The sequence below is a fragment of the Alligator mississippiensis genome, chromosome 1 (genome assembly GCF_030867095.1).
Source record: "Alligator mississippiensis isolate rAllMis1 chromosome 1, rAllMis1, whole genome shotgun sequence".
In the NCBI taxonomy this organism is placed as follows: domain Eukaryota; kingdom Metazoa; phylum Chordata; order Crocodylia; family Alligatoridae; genus Alligator; species Alligator mississippiensis.
In genome coordinates this window covers 128,111,842-128,132,037 of record NC_081824.1, presented here as the reverse complement: position 1 = coordinate 128,132,037, position 20,196 = coordinate 128,111,842, and the positions used below count along the sequence as shown (strand labels likewise).

Here is a 20,196-nt window from a genome sequence, read left to right as displayed (position 1 = left end):
GGTGGGGGGCTGGTGCATCCCCCTGTGGCAGTGGCACCCCCCCCCCCCGGCAGTACCCGCCTATGGGCACTCAGCTCGGGCAGTCCCAGGGGGCACCGCAGCCACAGAAGGAAGCACCGGGCCTGAACACAGCTTAGGCAGGCAGGCAGGTTCTGGAGGGATTTAGGGTGGAAAGATCAGGCTCGCTGCTTTATTTATTTATTTTTTCCTTCTGTGGGGCTTGCCTTTCCGGGCTGCTGCCGGGCTGCCTGCACGGTCTGCCTGCACAGCTCCTGAGCCTGATGCTTCCCTCCACAGCTGTAGGGTAGGAAACTAAAACTCCTCGGAGGTGCTTTACTTTACAATGCCCCAAAGTCATTTGCTGCATCCCAAAGTCATTTAAGGCGCATTATGTCACTGAACGTACTACAGCGGCTAGAATTAATGTACAATACACCACCAAATGTACAAATAGCAATGCTATTAAAATGGTGCAAAGGGCATTTAAACTGCTTTAAACCTGCTAAAAAGTGTCATCTTATTCTTTATTCCTTTAAGGGTAACAGGGCTGGGGTTTTCTCCCAGCACAAATGTAACATCTGTTCATGGCCATGTGACAAAGAATTAGAGTTGCTTTCTTCCAACACTGTACTGGGTGCGTCTATATGAGATGCTAATGTCACAGTAGATTAATTGTACTGCACATTAGCATGGTTGGCAAAAAACCATGCTAATGCACTAATGCACAGTAGAATTGATCTACTGTGCATTAGCATCACAGAAAAACTGTTAATCTGCACTACTGCACAGTAGCACCAATTATGGCACATTAAGTTAGTACCTGTAATTACAGGTGCTAAATTTAATGCACCATAATTACAGTGCATAATAAACATGTAGATGCACCCACTGTACATTTATTTTAGGAAAGAATATAGCATTACTGCTAAAGTTTTCTTCCCCCAAACTTTCTGAGATCTCTGTCTAGAATTTTCCACAGATCCCCCTCACTCCATTTGGCTTTCTGACATTATTTTAAAGAATTATGTTCCCATCAAGTACAAATTAAAAATAACCAAACTGATGGGCAGAAAACTGACTCAAAAGGATTGTATTCAAATTTTGAGTATGAGTGATTATTTCACCAAAAGCAGAAGTAATGTTCCTCCCCACCCCTGCCCCCACTTTTAATTAGAAAGTCAGTCACACATCAGTGAATGCGGAGGTTAGGTTGTTCATTTAGGGGGCCATGACACATAATTCAAATCACACAGTAAGTTTTATTTCTGGTGAAGCAACCCTGCTGATGGTGGTGGTGCCACCAGTAGGAAAAGCTGCCCAGCATTTTCCATTCAGATCCCAATAAGATACTAATTTCAGTTGCATACACATTTGCTAAACTTTAACTCTTTAGGGTGGAATTTTCCCTGATGTTTTGCTTAAGTTATAATTTACTGCAAGTTTCAGTGAAAATAGTTGAGCCATTTCACAAAACAAAATGAGGTTAAAAACATTGTTTACCCATGTTAAAAAACTTCTCATAAATGTTTTATTGAAAATCTCTAATGCCTTGTGTTTAAGAGACATGAACTTTGGTGGGAGGGCTCACTCTGGTATCTAGGATGTGCCTCATGAAAACTATCCAAACCAGAGTTCTTTATATGCTCAGTAAAGACCTGTTAAAATAGCTAAATAATCTGAATATTTTTTTTCAGAACTGAACCTGCACCAACTGCGAATACTATGGGCCAGACTATGTGAGCACCACCCCCAGAGATCAACTGAGAATTCACCACCCACGGGCTGATTATTAGGACTGTCCCTGAATTTGCTGCTTTTGGCTCCTGGGGGCTCTAAATATGGGAACTGAAACCAAGTCTCTCCTGTGCTCTTCGTGCTCCCTCATTCAAGCCAACTCAATGAGGAGAAATTACCCTGAGTAAAATGTTGAAGAGTACAGATAGGTGAAGTAAATCAGAACAACTAGCCTAATGGTTGGCAATAAGGCCTTCTAGGCCAGAGGGCAGGACTGGCACTGAAACAGGCTGAATGGACCTAGGTAGAAGTAATCAAGCAGGGGCAGAGAAGTCAATAATCACTAGAGCACACTGTCCTCTAGAACATGCAATAGACGCAAGGCTCCCACATTTCAACGTTCTTTAGCTATTGGTCCATAAATGTGACACTTTTATCATCTGCATCTAGTCATCTGCATTGGTCTTGACAACTTACTACATCTATAAATTACTGCACTAGCTCGGTGATACAATATCTGGGGTTTTTTCAGTTTTCTCTTTTAAGAGCATAGGAAATTACATCCAAAAAACAATCAATGTTAAGTGTTAGTAGGTTTGCAGGAAACAGATCTACTCAGCCCACTTGTGGATGTTATGATACAGTTTGTAATAACATGACCATATTTTTTTCTACTGGATTCCATTCAGGGCACATAATAGATGGTGTTCAGTTAATGAGCAGCTGTTCAATATTCGTTTTCTCCTCTTTGCCCCCAGGCTTTATTTACTATAAACTATAAAAACCTTGCACTTCATGCAGCTGTATTAATTTCTACATAAACTTTTTATGGCACTTAACACTATATAGTAGCTGAGTGTCTCCCAAACTTAAGATCTTTAACATTACAATGTCCTGTGAAGCATGGTGGTGATGGTGGTGGTGAAACACGGTATCAAACACCCATTTAGTCCAAACTTCTGATTAAGGCTGGATCACTTCCGCTTAAACCACACCAGACAAATGGTTGTCTAACCTGAATTTTAAAATGTCAGAAATTCCTCAGTCTCTCTAGGTAATCTGTGTCAGCATTTAATCAACATCCATCACCTTGTCATAGATGGAAATCAAGTTGGTCAGATAAGGTTGCTTTTGGCAAATCCATGTTGATTGTCATTGGTCATCTTGTTATCCTATAGGTCAGTGGTATTCAACCTTTTAAAACTCAAGGCTCAAGACACCATTTTTGTTAGACTCAAGACACCATTTGGAAAATGCAAGCTCTTAACTTTCACTCATTTTTTTTTCACCGCAGAAAAAATAGAGCTATTTTTCTGTTGCAAACAGCTCAAAAAGACCACAACAGATCAGAATGTTTTTGACACTATAGATTTCTACTTCCTTTTTTCTCTTTAAGGAACAACCTCAGTCCATACAGAGTTCTAGTTTCAGTCTCCCCATAAGCTCCCAGTCCTTTTTTGCCTTAGACTTGCCTTATTTAGCATTTTGATTACTAGTTCTGTGTTTGATAAAATTTACTTTTCTGAAGTCCAAAGCATTTTTCTCCTGTTCTCCTTTCTTTCTTTTCATAGGATCATGAACTCTAGCATTTCATAATCACCATCACCCAAGTTGCCTTCTACTTTCAGATTCTCCTGAAATTCCTTAGTTTTAGTAAGAAACAAACTGAGAAGAATTTGCATGTGTACACTCCGTCTCTTGCTCTCTCTCTGTCTCTCTTGGTTTCTCACTGTCTTTATTAAAAAATTACCCTTCACACAATGTAGAACTTGTTGGACTGTCCATTTATGGCTAACTTCCAAGCAAATTAATAGTTAAAGATTCAGTTAATCACAAGGTCTTGTAATTTGAATGCTTTAGTTAGCTTTTGTGACAGGCTAGCTGGTGGTGGCTTGGCCTGGAGGTTTTGAAAAGTTCAAAAATGATTGGTGGGCTGGGGGTGGGGATTTTCTTTTCCCCACCAATCAGGCCCTAGAAAAGGAGACTTGTCCTCCCCTCACTCAGGGGCCAGGTAGGGAAACCAGACCTGAGAGTAGACTCACCTCTCATGTTACCCAATTGGTCCCACCAGCCAGGGAGATAAAAGGTGCAGAGCACCTGGCCCTTGGAAACAGAGATTGCTGAGGGACGAAGAAGAAGGAACTGAAGAGCTGGTGAGAGCTGACCAGCGGGTCCAGAACAGTTGCCCAAGAAGAGCCCTGAAACCGGTAGAGGGTCTGAGCTGCAGGCAGTGGCTTGGCTCGTTGGCAGCGGCATGCATGGCGGATCCCCTGTTTGGATCAAACCCCCTGAGCCACAGGCAGCAGGTCAGGCATCTGACCCCCCCCCGTGGGAAAGCCAAGGCTTGGCACACAGTCAGCGTGCAGTGAGGATCAAGCCCTGAGCTGCAGGTAGCAGTTCAAGCATCTGACTCCCCCACCGCCTCCACCTTCCCAGCAGGTAAGCCAAGAGCTTGGGGGAACCGGAGCAGTGTGGGGTGCGTCCCGGAGGTACAAAAGCCCTGAGTTCTTTCTGACCGCCCCCCCACTGGCCTGAAGCCAGGCAGCTCCATGTGGAGACGGCTGGCGGAGGATCCCAGAAGCACTAGAGCCTGGAGCTGCAGACAGCAGCCCAGGCATTGATAGCTCAGTGCTATAGCTCTCGCCCACCATGTGGGAAACCCGTTTGATTCCTGGCCAGGGCACCAGAGGGGTGAGTTGCCAATTCCCTACTGGGTAGAAGGGTTCTCCCCACCTCTTCCCCTGCTTCAGGGTGCCTGCACCTCAAATTTTGTGACTCTACACCTTATATTTTGTGAATCTGCACCATATATTTTGTGAAAGCTTGCGCCTCAAGCTTGGTGTTGATTTGCCTCTGCTAGATGTATATGTGCACCTTACCTTTACTGAATCCCCCCTTGTTCTCCTGCGCCCATTGCCCCCCTTCCCCACACCTGTGTGTCATATCTCACCTGGTTCTTCTCCTATTAAACCCGTATATGGTTAAGTTCTGACTGGGCTCGGCTCTACTCTATAGGGGATAGGAGGGGAGCAACTACCCCTCCCACAGTGTACTAGCACTCGCTAAATCCCTTCAGTTGGAGAGGGGGTACCTTGTTTGAGTACCACCTGGGTTACATTTTTTAAAAACAATTTTATTCATTGACAGATGAGCGTCAAAAGTTGTCACTTAATTGAATATCCAGCCTGTTATGTTCTATGGTCTGATTTTTTTCAGACTTCAGCTTATAAAGCAATTTATATGGTCAAAGCACAAATCCCAATGACTTCAGTTCAGCTCCAGGTCATCAAGTCAGGTACCCATAAAATGAGGAAACAGAAATAGCAACTACCCGTGAGAAGTTTGCTTAAGTCAAGGGTGTCAAAAATATGGCTTGTGGAGCCATATCATCCAACCCATAGGGCTACTTGAGAGGCACAGAATTCAGGGGTGGAGTGAGCAGGGATGGGGGTATCTGCTGCTGAATTCAGTGTACGGAGCCCCATTGGATATGTGTGTCACTGGTGGACGGATGAGTGATGGCTGGTTAATCCTTGTGGCTTCCTGATAGTGCCCACCCTGCTGCCAGAGCGGGGGTGGTCCATATCCAGCCCACAAAGCTCCCTGTGGTCCAGATCCAGACTGTGAGGAGGCCTGTGATCCAGTTCCGGCCTGTCGGGAGGAGGCGGGTAGGAGAGGGGCAAAGGAGTTTAACACTCCTCATTTAAAGTGACTCATCTCATGCAACCTGTAATCCAATCCTTTAGGTAATTGCCTGAACCGCAAGACCATTCTTTTTCTGCCTGTAGTCCTCTGCCTCATTGACCATGCACCTTCAGACTTCTGCAACAAATTAAGAGAAGGCTTGCCTCTCTTAATTTGGAAAACATGGGATCATACAATTAGAAGTGTATGGTAGTAAAACAAAGGGAGGCAAATTTAAAGTTGCACAAGCAACATCAATTCTAGCAATTCCTAACTTTTGAGTGGTTGTCTTTGCAAGCTAAGTGTTGTTTCCATTTTGAGGGGTGTCTAATGTTGTATATGTTAATAGGTTTAAACATACAGGATCACTGTTTTTGTATAAACAGGGAGAAATGAGGAGGGGTAAGGCTTTGGGTGTTTAATTTTAATTTGCCTTTGACATAAATTCCATTCTTAGGAAACCAGTCTCTGAGTAGTATATTATTTGACTGTCCGGAACATATTTTTATGACTGTCAGGAGACCACAGAGATCACACAAACATAGAAACCCATGCCTAAGAAATTTTAATTTCTGAGTGACAATGTTTCTGTAAACTTAACTAATCATCCAGCTCTAAGTGAATATTATCATTTTGTTTTGCAGGCCAGAGTTCCTTTCAGCTTGTAAAACTGATACGTGTGGGCTGCCCCTTAGGAATGTATCAACCACTTCCTCTTATATAATAATAGTCCATGTCAGTACACATATACACAAAACAGAAAGAGGCAGTAGTATTTTCAACAAGGCCTCACTTGGGTTTGCTAGATTTGGGTTGATCATGACGAGGTACAGAGAGGTTGTAGAAAAAAAACCTACAGGCAACATAGCTTCCTAATAAAGTAATACCGAAATCTATACATTGATGTTTTTTTCTCTAATCTCCAGTAGATGGCAATCCTGTACTTGGCCAATAAAACAGTTGATGTGAAGAAAACTGTCTTTATACAAGTCTACAGGGACTTTGGTTCTACACAGTAAGCACAGTTTAGGACTTAGAGGGCTTTCCTAATGGATCATTTTAATTATGTATTTTATTCTATTGTGCAAATATGCGGTTAGTCTGAAACAACTCCAGAACAGATGAGTATTGAGACAAGACTCATTTGCCTATGAGGCAGCATCTTTTGCATTTTAAAGATTTGTTTGTTTGAAAGGATGCTAATATTATTTATGACATCAAATTCTTCAATAAACTTATTTGAAAATTCATTATGTAAAATGGATTGAAATTACCATGTCTATTTAATCAGAGTAATTTATTAGGCCTGAATCATCATTGTCCTCTCAGTTTCAAAGGGAAAAATTCATCCAACAAACTGGCACGTTCCTTATCCAGTATTTTTCTTTCTGTGAAGTCATTATTCTAGGTTGCAAGCATATGTCGGATCATAGAATCTAATTTAACTATTACATTCAATATTAGTCAGTTTAAATATGTTTTGTGAATAACTTAAGATTTCAGATCAAAAGTGATGTATAAATATAGCTATTGATGTTTTTTAGTCGATCTTTGACCATTTAGGCTGCTTATAGAGTATATTATACAATAGTTAGAAATGGTGCCAGACTGAAAAAAAATAGCACCATGTAATGTATTCCTCTTCTCAACATTCAAACATTTTGCTTTTGCTGTAATTAAATGATCTATTCAGCCAATAAACAGGAGTGGCTAATTCTTACAGCATTATTCATTTAAAATCTTCAGGCTTTTGTGAAAACAACACAATCTTTTTATGCACTTTTTCCAGATTGCAGTATATGTTAACATATTTCCTAGGCTTTTGTTTTGAATGTAAATTAGCTGGTTTTTGTTCATTTGCTAGCACCTTACGATTAAGATAGAAGCTATAGTGTGTATTGTAAAACTAGCACTCCAGCTCCTACTTCTGTTGGCTACAGTCAGAGGATACAGAGCCCTAATGCTGTTATGAGGGACATCATACTAAGAACAGGCAGAAGGTAGGGCACAGTGGGACCTTAAGGAGTAAATGGTTGAGAGAGGCATGAACTTTCATAAGATGCAGTTTCCTCCTTCAGATGCTAAGAATAGAGCGCTAGAAATAGAAAGAGTGGAGTAGACTCTGAGGACTCAAGCTGGACAATTTTATATTACCTGTGGGAGATTTGCATCTTGCAACAAACCCTGCTGGATGACTAGCTGCCACAGAGCTATCAGAGATATGAAAAGATTAATGAAATATTCCTCTCTTGGAGTTCATTAAAGGACCACAAGCTTGAGAACAGCAGAATTGCAGTCTGTAGGTCAGGTTATTCAAGAACTTGCTGTGAGGCTTTAATAAGCTCATCAGCTGGGCAAATTAAGCCATAGAAGACACACTGAATATCAATGAGCAAACAGGACAAACTGCAAGCAAGACACTCAAAAAACAATCATAAAAGTTGGCAACTGAAAAACTAGGAGGCTATCAAGCTTACTGTCATGCCAAGCCTTATTTCTGGCCCAATTTCCAGTAGTACCAAGCATTCACAAACCTCACTAAAGTTAACGTAAACTGCAGGTGCTCAATGCCTTTGAAAGATCAAGCCATTAATGCAAGAGCAGGCAAATTCTGGTCCATGAGCCAGATTGGTTGGGTTTGTAGCAGACTTAATTTCCCAGCAGCCCCTGCCCAGATCACAGCAGCCAGTTTCCATGGAGACCCCAGCAGTGGCGTGGCCGTGACAGCATAGGGCCAGGATTTGCATGGAGGCCAGCCCTGGCAGGGCATGTGACTGGGTGGGGAGTGACACCGTGGTCTGAAGCCAGGGCAGAACTGTGATCTGCTGCTTGCACACCCCGGGCAGGGGCATGTCGGCAGCAGATTGCATCTCTGCCCCAGCTCTGGACCACGCTGTCACAACCTCAAATGCCAACTGCAGCCTTGGACGAGCTCCTTGCCCAGCCATGCTCCCTGCCAGCCCTGCTTGGGTAGTCATAAAATGACTAACCAGTCACAAAGATGTTCCATTTAATGTGGAGAGGCAAATAGCTGTGTTAGTCAGAGGTCAGGCTGAAGGCAGGGTAGATTTGCAACTTACAGACTAAATCAGAACTGTATAACATAAGTTTTTGTAAGCATAGGGCTCACTATCATTTAATGTGGACCATCTTTGTGGCTTGTGTGTATAGTGGCTCAGGCTGGTGCAGCTGCATGCTGACCATTACTCAGGAGGATCAGAATATTAACATTTAATTTATATGAATATTTACAGAAGATCATCTCATTAGGCCTCACTGTATGCCTTCTGTATGACATTACCAGAAAGAAGGGAAAAGCCAAAGTAGTGAATATACCAAAGTAGTCCCACAATTTTCTCCTCTGTGTTTGAAGAAGAAATGTGTCAACTGTCACATTTCCACATAACTAAACCTCAAACCCAGCCTTCCAGGATATGTAATTAGGTTGGCCCATGGGGCAATGGACAAGGAAACCCACTAAGGCAGCCTATGCTCCGGTATAATGTCTTGCCTCCAGAGCCCACATTAAAAAAGGGAAAAAACCTTAAGCTAGGGTAGAGATGCATGTAATGAATCAAGAGATCTGTATGTCATTTAGCTAGATGACTGTTAGGCAGCCAAGTAAATTGGGGTTTATTTATATGTTTCAATGCCTCAAAACCATTTTGGGGACTTTCAAAACTGTCTGCTCCAAATCTAAGATGAAACCACACACGTGTCTCTTGCTGTACAGCACCTATGATATGAAAAGCTCTGTGAAGTGTGGCAAATGGTGCAAATAGGCCTTGCTGTGCCAATCCCAAATGCCCACTTGGCTAAATGAGCTGGGAATATCACTCAGGCCAAAGTAAATGAAGCCTTAATGTGCCAAGAAATTGTGGCACATACAAACCAATGTTACAATCCACAGCTGAAAGAACCCATTGCAAATCCTTATGAGATGTAACCTACGAACATGGAACAAATCCCGGGCTTTCCATCCCTGTCTAACGCCTCTCTAAGTAAAAAGCATATATGAGATATTTAATAGGACATAAACTTTATTAATTTCTATGGATAAAGGAAAGGTCTCATCAATAGGGGATACTGGAATCACACTGATTTTTGTATCTATCTTGAATGGAATTGTACCCTGATATTAAAAACAACAAACTGCATTTCTCATCTGCTACCACAATCTTAAAGTCTCCGTGGACTTTTCCAACTTAACACTGTGAGACCAAAAAGGAGAATCATCCTCCAAACCATGAATTTTAAAGAGTAGGAAAAATGAGTCAAAGAAGTTCACCTTAGTTTCGTTCATCAACACCAATAGTTATCTAACCTCTCTCATTGCTGTAAAAAGAGAAACTCATCTTCTGTGGGATTTAGATAAACAAAAAGCAAATTTAAAACATGAATGTGATACCGCTTGACAGAGAAATCAGTTAATCTGGCTGGCCAAAATGCAAAATAAAATAAAATAAAATAAAATAAAATAAAATAACGATACCAAGTAGCTGAGTTCTCCTGTGTGGGACAATCAGTGCTACTATTCCAGGGTCTGGAAAAAGACGCATCAATAGTGTAGGCCTAGACACTGAAGTGCTTTGTGGAACAGTACCACAATTTTGAGCTGATGGGGAATGGGCACCAGCACAGACTGATGTACTGTCTTTAACTTGGCTACATAGTAGTTGAGTTGTAACACAAAGCAGCAGCTGCTGTGGATGATGAATAGGTCAACAGTAGCAGAAAAAAAGAAAGAAAGGGAAATAAGAGGGAAGGTGTTTTGACCTGCCTGAGACAGGAATGATTAGATGATCTAATGACTTTTCAATGTCAAACATACTCTGAATAGATGTTCTCCATTCCATGCCTAGTAATCATACCCATGACTCCATTTTTTTACTTGCAGTTTCTGCAAAAAAGGCCAAGAACTCCTTGGAGAAAGAGACTAAACTAACTTATTTCTTAGTCCTTTCTGATGATGCCTGTGACATGCTAGCATCATGATTGAGGAAAGATTGCCTTCATACTGTCCATGCTATCCCAGAGCTTAATTCTTATATGGCACTTTTTTTTTTTTTTTTACCAGCATGGACCTCCCAAAAAGATAAGCCTTCCAGGAAGAGAGATGAAAATTTACGAACTGGATACATCTTTGTCAGTGGTTTGAATCTTTTTAAGGCTGTCTAGCAGCGCCTTAGTAGACTATTAAAATAATCATTTTAACTGGTAGGTAGTTATAACATGAATTCTCCGTAGCCAAAGGACTGTAGACATGACAGAACTACTTTCTCCTACTTAGTCTGTCCACTTCAGGTCAGGATTGAGGCATATTGATAGGAATATTATTTAGGAAACTTGTTTTGCTGGCTTTGCTGTTATCTGTTTTCATGGTTAAATGGAAACAATTAGTGGGAATTTCAGATCAGGACACTTCACAAATGCAAATCAGCCAAATATGATGAAATGTGCACATTAGACTCCCACACACCCCCTTGACAGCTAGACTGGAACTCGCCTTCTCATATTAAGGTCCAAACCTTCATTTTCCTGATCAGACCTTCAGGGATTGATAATGGATGAGGCCAGGTTAAGAGCCATGTACAACCAAGGACCTAGGTACCTAAAAAGACAGAACTGAGCTACCTGGAAGTCCCAAATTGTGATTAAAAAACCCCACAAAACAAAACCTACCATTTAGCCATTAACTAACCCAGGAGGTACCTAAGTTCACTAACTAACTCTCTGTCCTAGCTTTCCCTAAGTACCTGAACTGCCCCAGTCTGAGAAGCTTGGTGCCTATCCCCATCCTAAATATGCCATACTGGGAGTACTAATAACTGCCTTAAAATTGGAAGTCCATGGTGTCACTTAATCTTTAGAGAATGCATAGACAGAACAATTTCCTGAAATCACTTACAGGATGATTTATTTCAGAAGAATTTATTACAACTTCACTTCCACATCTATATATTTCCTGTTCAGTAGGGAGGGGTGGGGGTGTGTGGGGAGATGAGGAAGGGGGGCAAATCCCAAAGCCCATCATGAGTCACAACTCCTCTAGACTTCAATGCCCCCAACACTAGCAGTATTTTTCAATACATCAGCAAACACAGACAGGCAAGATTTAAGCATAAATAATTGCTCCTATGAAGTTGTAGGAGAGCCTCCTCAAAAAACTCTGGTATGCGATCATAAAGTTAAAGTCTGTGATAAAGGATAGCATAAACACAAAGGAGCATACTTATGATCACAAGGATAATATTTGCTTTATCACTGAGTTGTACACACTTAACCCTGCTACTGCAATGTTCATCTTATGGAGTTTCAATGGAATGTATAAGACTACATTCAAACCACTTAAACCTTTGTAAGGCTTTGTGTATGATCCTCAGCATAAAGTTTCCTTTTGTAGGAGAATTAACAGGAGAAATTTTAACAGCTGCCTTTTTCTTACGTCTGCCAAAGCTCTGTCATATCTTCAGGAACTGGGGGTAATTTTTTCTGGTGGTTGTCTGGTGCACGCTGCTAGGTAAACAGCATTAGCAAAGAGCAATGCTCATAGGCTTTGTGTTTCAGTTGCTCTCTAAGGGATCACGGGCTGCAGCAGTCTTGCAAGAGAAGTGTCACACCTTCCAGCTGCAGGAATGGCAGGCATGCTGGCTCTTTATGTTGTTCTGCATTTGTTTGGTTTTTATTTCTGTTTTGTTACTTCAGGGAGGCGGCAGCTGAGTCAGTTTCCACCAGGAGGATGTTCAAACTTTCCTTTCTAGTCAGCAGAGCAGCGCCCTCTGGTGCATGTGCATGGCAGCAACCACTGGGTAACTGGTATAGGCCCTGAACTGAACTAGACTAACAGGGAGAAAGATAAAAAGATTGCATTTGACAAGTCAGTAAACACCACTGATCCTACATGCTATTGTTAGCAAGGCTGAATAGTTTTGACTAGAGGATTTGCTTAAGTGGAAGTAGATGATGCAACTGTGTGGATCCAAGCCATGTGCCTGTCTTAATTCACCTAACTCGAAATGCCAGCCAGGCAAGCTTTACTAACTCAGACGTGGCCTGCCCTGACCACATTTGGCTAGGTCCATGAAAGGACTATCTTTTAGCTGTCTTGCTACTTGGCAGAGTCCAGAGCTCTTTAATGGGCACCAAGGGTTCCTGAGTAATTTGTGGGAAATGTTAATTGTGTACAAATGAGATCCAAAAACACCAGATTCCTGAAGAGGAAGCTGCCCAAGTTATAAGAGATGCTCAAGACAGCCCCAGGCCCCATTCAATAATTCAGTCATTTTACTTTGGGCTGCAGGGAGGTACCTACCGCTACATGAGCCCACAGCTGTAGTCAAGTGCCTACGCCAACCTAATGAATGTTTAAGTATGTTCCATTAAGGATTTACCAGAGTTGGGACTGGAACCCAAGTCTACCTTTTTCTAAATTAAGTGCCTTATGAGGTTATAGCATCATGTTCAAGTACTCACTTGCCCTCTCACTCAATATTTAATTATTTTATATCAACTGGAACAGATTCAACAGAAGGCACTTTTGGCAGGCACTTACCTGAGAACACCCTATAAGACAGGAGCTAGACATTAATTTGGGAGAGGAGATTTGAAGGCTCAGATCCCCACAGACCAAAGAAGGCATTGAATCTGGCTCTTCCACATGTTGGATGAAAGCTTAGAACATGGAGCTGCTGGGCAAAAGTAAGGCACCATCTACCTTCTGTCACAGTTGATTTAATAGATGTACTCAGAGAATCCCTACCAAGTTAGGCTTCTGTAGTTAGGCAAGGAAACACTGACAGGACTTTAATTGTGTAGCACCATCAGGTCTTAACAGTTCTAGGCATAATGTGAACCGATTAAACATTTTGGAGCCTAGGAAACTTTACAGGTGGAAACTTAGGAAATGCCAAGTGCAGGGACAAACTGAGTAATATTTTAGAAAGTCTACACTTTGCACTTAGATTCATTCCTACATGAGCAGTAAGGTCCCACATGAGCACTAGGTGGACCTAGTCTGTTACCTTTCATTTATGCGCTCCTCGATCAAGATACGAGTGACTGTTAATCTTGAATCAATGTTTTTCAGGGGGGCGATTGTGGGCCCAGTAAATGGGACTTGGGTTGGCCCAAGATCACTTTTATTCATCAAAAAAAGTGGCTAATATGTGTTCGGGTTCTATAAAACTAATGGGAGTGGATAACAGTGTAGAAAGACAAATGTTAATTTCATGCCATTGTGAAATCTGTGTAGTTTTAATGGATGCCTTTAATGAGTCGCATGGTTTGAGTTCACACAAGAAATCATGCTTTCAGGGAAGGCAGTGATAAAAGGCTTAAATAATACTTCAAAGTGACAGCTCTATTAACATGTGTAAAGTGGCACATGTACTGCATGACTGTTTCTTGGAAGGGTTTCTTAAACTGATAGAAATCAAATTTAGGATTACTTCAAATTGACCCAGATTGGACCTGACAGTTGAACCCCCAACAGGATTTGCTCAAATAAACTTCTCTGTTAAAGAATATTTGGTTTTATTAGGTTTGAGCTCATTCTCATTTTAGCCAATAATTTCTACATATTGGAGTGGTTTTTTCCTCTTCTTTCTTTCTTTTTTTTTTTTTTTTTTTTTTGCTATTGGAGAAAAAATTGTGCTCATGACTTCTAACAGAAGAAAAATCAGTACCAAGCTTTACATGAATGGAAAGGTCTTCCAAAGCTGCCAGATCCAGTCTGACCACTGATTCTTGTTGTACTCCAGGCAGCACAGGACTTCAGTCCCTTTTCTTTGGGACTGGGTTTTAATTACTCCAAGTGAAAACCAAAGCATTTTAGCATAAATCAGTTTCTCTCCCCTGATTTGCAAGGACCTACCTGATCCCTAAGGGTATAATTATCTCTGGAGTTGCTTGTCAACCATTTATAAAAAGACCAGGTTGCTTGCAGGTCTTTACCTGACCACTCAGGTGGCCTCAAACCATGGAAGACATCTAAATAGTTGAAGACCTCTAAATCAAACTTTCTGAAGGAGCCATCCTGCCCCATGAGGTGTTTGCCCATGTAGTTCCTATTATGAATCTGGTCCTTTAGTCACCTAAAAAACTGTCTAATTTTCAAGTATCGTGAACATCTACAACACATACTGAAGCATGCAGCACCCATGAAAAATAGTCATATGCCTGACATGAGGTACTCAGCTATGAAAATCATAGCTGTATACTGTGTCAGAGAAAGGGTGGTGTAGCTGTCACAGTCCAACAAATATATGAAAAGGAAGGTTTGTTTGGTAACGTTTTTTATTGGACCAGTTATATAGTTGGGAAAAATTAGTGTTTTATGCCTGGCAGCTCATAATAATGACCCTTTCTTCTTTTGAATGGTCTTGTATGTAATTTGGTGACTCTATTTCACCTGCCCTTTACTAGATGCATAACTACTTCTGATAGCTTCTATTTGTTCACCAGGTATAGTGCCCTCTTCCTCTTCTTTAAATGACCATTTTCATTTACATTATTGAATTAAACCAGTTGTGTTCAACCTTCCAGCCCCACTGGCTAGTGGGGTTGGTTTGCGGGCTGGATCCCATGGGCAGGGTTGGTCTAGCATGGGGTCAGTGTACTGGATCTGGCTGTGGCCCAAACCCATGAAATGAACTGACTCTGCACGTTGGATCCAGCCATGGCCCAACCCTGTGTGTTCACAACCCATCATCTGACCTACGGGTCCAGAAATTTGGCAGCAGGGGAGTGGTAACAGCATTAATTGCCACAGAGTCCAGAGCCACAGCAATTAATGCTGCCACCGCTCCTCTGCTGCCAAATTTCTGGACCTATGGGGAGCCCTTTGGGCCAGATGACATGGTCCCATAGGCCAAATCCAACTCACAGGCCAGAGGCTGAGCACCACTAAGTTAAACAAAAGGAATTTACCTGGTATTCAGTTTAGGCTGTATCATCTTCTTCTGAGGGAGGGGAAGGGTATTTTGTACTTGAAACTTTGTCTAACCTCTCTCCTACCTATACAGTTAGTCCAGTAAAATACATTACCATCCAAGCCTTGCTTCTTTTGGGGAAAATAAATCACAGTAAGATTTTGATTTACTCTTCTTTCAACTAGCAGCAACAGCTTTCTCCATTCTAGTCAACTTTTGAGAATTAGGAGTTCAAAAAAAATAAAATAAAAAAGAAGAGACATATGAGACTGAGTAAATTTATTTACTTTTTGTCTATGAACAGTATGACATATAATTATAGACAAGTTTGATACACTGGAAAACCCTTTTGTCAACCATTTTGTTTGCTAAATGAAACAGCACAATAATCTTTACACATTCATAATTTGTTTTTTGTTGTTTTTTTTCTTTACAATACACAGCTTTCTCGGGTTGAAGCAACTGCAAGGACATATTGAGTACTGGTATATTACAGCTACTTACATCATTTAAGAACAGCAAATGGAGAAAAATAAGTTATTTAAATATTGATTTCATATACAGAAAGTGCAACATTGTTAGTTGTTACAGAACTTGCTTGACAGTTTTGTTTACCCAGAGGATGTCAATTAAGGATAAAAGTATCTTGGACAAAAGTATTATTTCTTCTAAAAATAATACAGTACAACTGCACAGCCATGACTTGGTGATTTGACTTCTATTGCTGCTCTTAGGGACGATGACCTGGCTGAATAACATAACACTTAATGCCTCTGATTATATGTCAGTGCTCCCATTTGCATCCAAAACCAGACTCATAAAAGAGCACAGCGTCTGGGACATTTAGAACTTTGTAGCTACTCAGATAGTGATCAAGGTGTATTAATAGGAGCTTACAATAGTAATGTTGCTTGTTTATAAATGTGCGCTTGCTGCTTCCTTTACCGAATAGTCTTTCAAGTTAGAATTGTACACAGTGGATACATAACAGTCTTGAACAGAGCAGAGCAAGATTTTTCTCAGCAGGCTTCTACTGTGCTTCCCGACAGCCAACAAACTAGCTTGTATTTTGAGTGCTCCACTTCAAGCAGAAATGATAAGGATTAGGTCACTGTTTCACTACACAATCCCTTACCTGTTCATTGAGCTCCACAGGTCCCTGAAACCTCAGTAGGAGAAGCTCACACTGAGAAATTTAAGGCCTTTATTAGATCAAAATATATATTAAAATTTCAACTAAAAAATGATCAAATAGCACAATCTGAAAACCAGATCAGAAAAGCAATATTAAAAATAACAAAAAAATCAAGCTATTCAAAGCTGGCTCAGATGGAGGTGATATGACTTCCCCATGCTATGCAATCATTCAAAAGGCATAGGCATTACAAAGATTATTTGGCACTTGGACAGGTTCAGAGATTTGAACGGTTTCTTTTTCTGGTGTAGATATCTCCTTCTGATATTAGTCAGGTAACAAAAAGAAATTAAAGTTGGGGATTTTTCTACTGTTACTTTTCTTCCCCATAGTAAGTGGAAGTCTTCTTCCTTCCATATCAGACAACATTTCATATTCAAACTCTGCATTAAGCTGCCCACCTCACCCCTAACAAGTACACTCCAGTCTAACTTATTACTGAGCTCTACGACATCCCTGGATATCTCAAGTTTCCTTCCAGATACTGCTTTCTATTGGCTTCTTTTCAAGTCTCAGAGAGGGATGACAGAACAGTCATTGTTATAGAAAACTGAGGCCCACGCTACTTTCTAAGGCTTCAGCCACCTGTGGAAAATATCCCATTATGTCAAACATTGCCTGGTAGTGCCACACTAAAGCTGACTTTTTATCCACTCCCTCAGAACAACACACTAACAACATTTTAGAGAAAATCCAGAGGAGCTATGGAGGCAGAAAAATTTCAGGTTACTTTAGTAAACCAGTTATCTTGGATACATTGGTATGTTGTTCTGAGGAAAGAATTTAGTACTGTGATCACAGCAAAAATAGTCGGGGCTGGTGACATTGGAAGTTACGTAGGTAAAACTAACACCTAAGCATCACATTCAGAGTAAAAGTATTGACTTAGGTAAAATGCACAGCACCTCTGACTCAAAACAGGGTTGGCAATAATAAAGAATTGTACACTTAATGATCATTTTCATTCACCTGTCTGAATGCATTTTGTCAAGGAGGGGAAGCTTCACTGGCCCCATTTCATGTGTGGGGTAACTGAGGCACAGAGAGATGAAGTGACTGGCCCAAAGTCACATAGTAAGTTGGCAGAAGATTCGGTAACACAAGCAAGTTCCTATGCCTGTGCTCACTTCACTATACTAGCTCCCTCACTTTACCTGCCAAAGTAAAGGCTGCTCTGTCTATCGTGAAGAGCTGGCAATAATGGAAGTTAAACAAACAGACGTAGAATATAGACACTAAGAAAGATCTAGTTAAATACTATTCACGATGATCTGTATTTGGTATATAAAATGTGTGCCCACATATAAAAATAAAATCTGTCAGTATCCACACATGGGAATGGAAGAGTTTACACTGTTTTAGGCAGAAAATAGAATTATCCTGTTATGGACAAAAATGGTTTGTCCAACATTCCAGAACAATACTTTCTTCCAATAAGAAGAAATTTCAACACTTAATAATGGTGGACATCAGTTTTTGTAAAATTACAAGGTAATGCATAAAATATGAGAAGGGAGTTGTCCATGCAGTGAATTACTTTCTATGGGACACAGCTTGTTTTTTCAGTGCATTTTTATATCCCACGGGCAAACTTTCATTTAAAGTAAACAATGTTTGGGATTGATATGGTCAAGATACCAAGTCAAAGCTGCAGCGTAATGATTGACAATATAACACAGTACACAAAATATGATTAAAATGAAAAGCAGTTACATATATACAAGGCAAGATATCTTGAACATTTTAGTAACAACAACAAATGTAGACCGCAGCAAAAAAGTAGTTATCCCAACACCCAAAACCCAGCATAATCCTGCACTCGCAAAAGCACCTCTACAAGAAGACAGAAGATGTTACAATGAGACAATTTATGAAAGCAGTTTTAGCTGAAAATCGCCCTAAGTGCCATGTAACAACAGCAGGATGAAGCAAGGCTTGGGAAACATGGACACAGGTAAGTGAGCACAAGGTAACTGCTTGCAAGCTTATTTTAAGGCAAATAAAAAAGCTGATTGCTAGAAAGCAGTTATAAAAATGATCTCCATTCTGTACAAAAAAAAAGGAATATATTTTTTTTTAGTCTGTCAGGTTAGTTGTGCAGGAGCAACAGAAATGGTCAATATTTGTAAACTAATTCCAGTCCATTACTTTGGCCTAGCTGAAGGCTCTAAGCCTAGAGGAACCATACCAAGCAACACAGAGGATGAGAAGGGTATGTATTTAAGCACTTGATTGCTAAAACAAACAAATAAACAAACAAATAAAACCCAACCAGATTTGCAAATCAGCTTCTACCGTGAGTTGCACTTCAACTTGTTCATAACATTCAGAACTGACTCTAGGTACCCGGAGTCCAGCATTTTACAAACCCCTCATTCATAGGGACCTCTCCACCGAATAAGGACTTAAAACTGGCATGGCTTCCAAAAACTTGGGAAGAACCTGCCAGGGTACCCTTAGGCTTAGATCCCACACTGAGCCCCCACAGGGCCTTGGGCCAGCCCCCTGCACGTTAAGAACTGACAATATTCTGTTGCTATGTCTTTTCTTTGGGGAGAGGGAGTTATGAAGTACCACACCTCTGTTACCTGGTGGTTGTTTCTTTTCTCCTTTAGTTGCCAAAGACAGAAATAGGAAGGTCTTAGATCTTCTGAAGAGGATATCTGCCTGTTCCTGGGATCTGCTTGCTTGATCCCTTTTGCTGTGTGGAGAAATTTGGGCAAAACTGGTGCAGTAAGAAGCAGCAGGGATCCCGACCAGACAGCACCACCTTCCAGAGCATGTTAGATTGCCTCTGGATTGAGAGGTTTCAAGAGTCTTGCTGCTGCCAGGAGCTTGCTTATGTGCCTCTCCTCTGTGATGCCAGCTTCTTGAAGACAAGTTTGTGAGAGAGAAGGCACTTTGCTCAGTGTGTTGAAGCCTGCTTCTGTGAGTGGGCTGGAATACATGGGTAGGCCAATGGAAACCAGCCATTCAGATATACAGGTGATATGTCCAGGGGATACGGGTTTTCGGCAGATTTCAGTAAGTCCTCCACTTGGAATCTGGACAAAGACAGAATGCAAAATGTAACCCTCTCTCACTCCCAGTCTGAACTTCCGTTCCCCTCAAGCTGCAATACTTTGATAGAACAGGAAGGTTACAAATTGTTCTCTGTGTTCACTGGAAATAGAACAAGAAGTAATAGGCTGAAATTATAATGACTGAGATTTAGGCTAGACATGACAAAAAGAACAACTTTCTAACTATAATGAACTACTGGAATAGATTACCTAGGGAGGCTGGGTCAGCAACAGTTTTCAAGAGCAGATTAGACACATATCTGTCAGGAATGGTTTAAGTATAGTTGATCTTCTCCTTGAACATAATGGTGGGTTGGATGACCTTTTGATGTCCCTTCTAGCCCTATTTTCCATGAGTCTGTGAAAAGGGATATTTTGATAGCTATTTCTCTTGTACTATGTTAACCCAGGGGTTGACAGTCTATGGCCCACAAGTTGGCCCATGAAGAGGCTAGATCCAGCCTGTGGCATCTTAGGAAATCAGCAGCCTGGACCAGCTTGAGTAGCTGAGGAAGCATCCCCAGGGTCTTACTATCTGCCGCATTCAGTGTAGTCTTGCTGCCACACCAGAAGCAGCATCTCCAGGGTTCTA

General features: G+C 41.2%; 1 protein-coding gene across 9 annotated transcripts in view; it reads right to left on the bottom strand.

Annotated features, from left to right (window-relative positions):
• Positions 1-15,611: 15,611 nt before the first annotated feature.
• Positions 15,612-20,196, bottom strand: part of SASH1 (SAM and SH3 domain containing 1) — an 843,969-nt gene continuing 839,384 nt past the window's right edge. For all 9 annotated transcript variants that reach the window (XM_019488349.2, XM_019488350.2, XM_059713862.1 and 6 more), the window contains one exon: positions 15,612-19,586. In XM_019488349.2, coding sequence (XP_019343894.1) covers positions 19,326-19,586 — 261 coding nt within the window. In that variant the 3' untranslated portion in view covers positions 15,612-19,325. The remainder of the gene's footprint in view (positions 19,587-20,196) is intronic.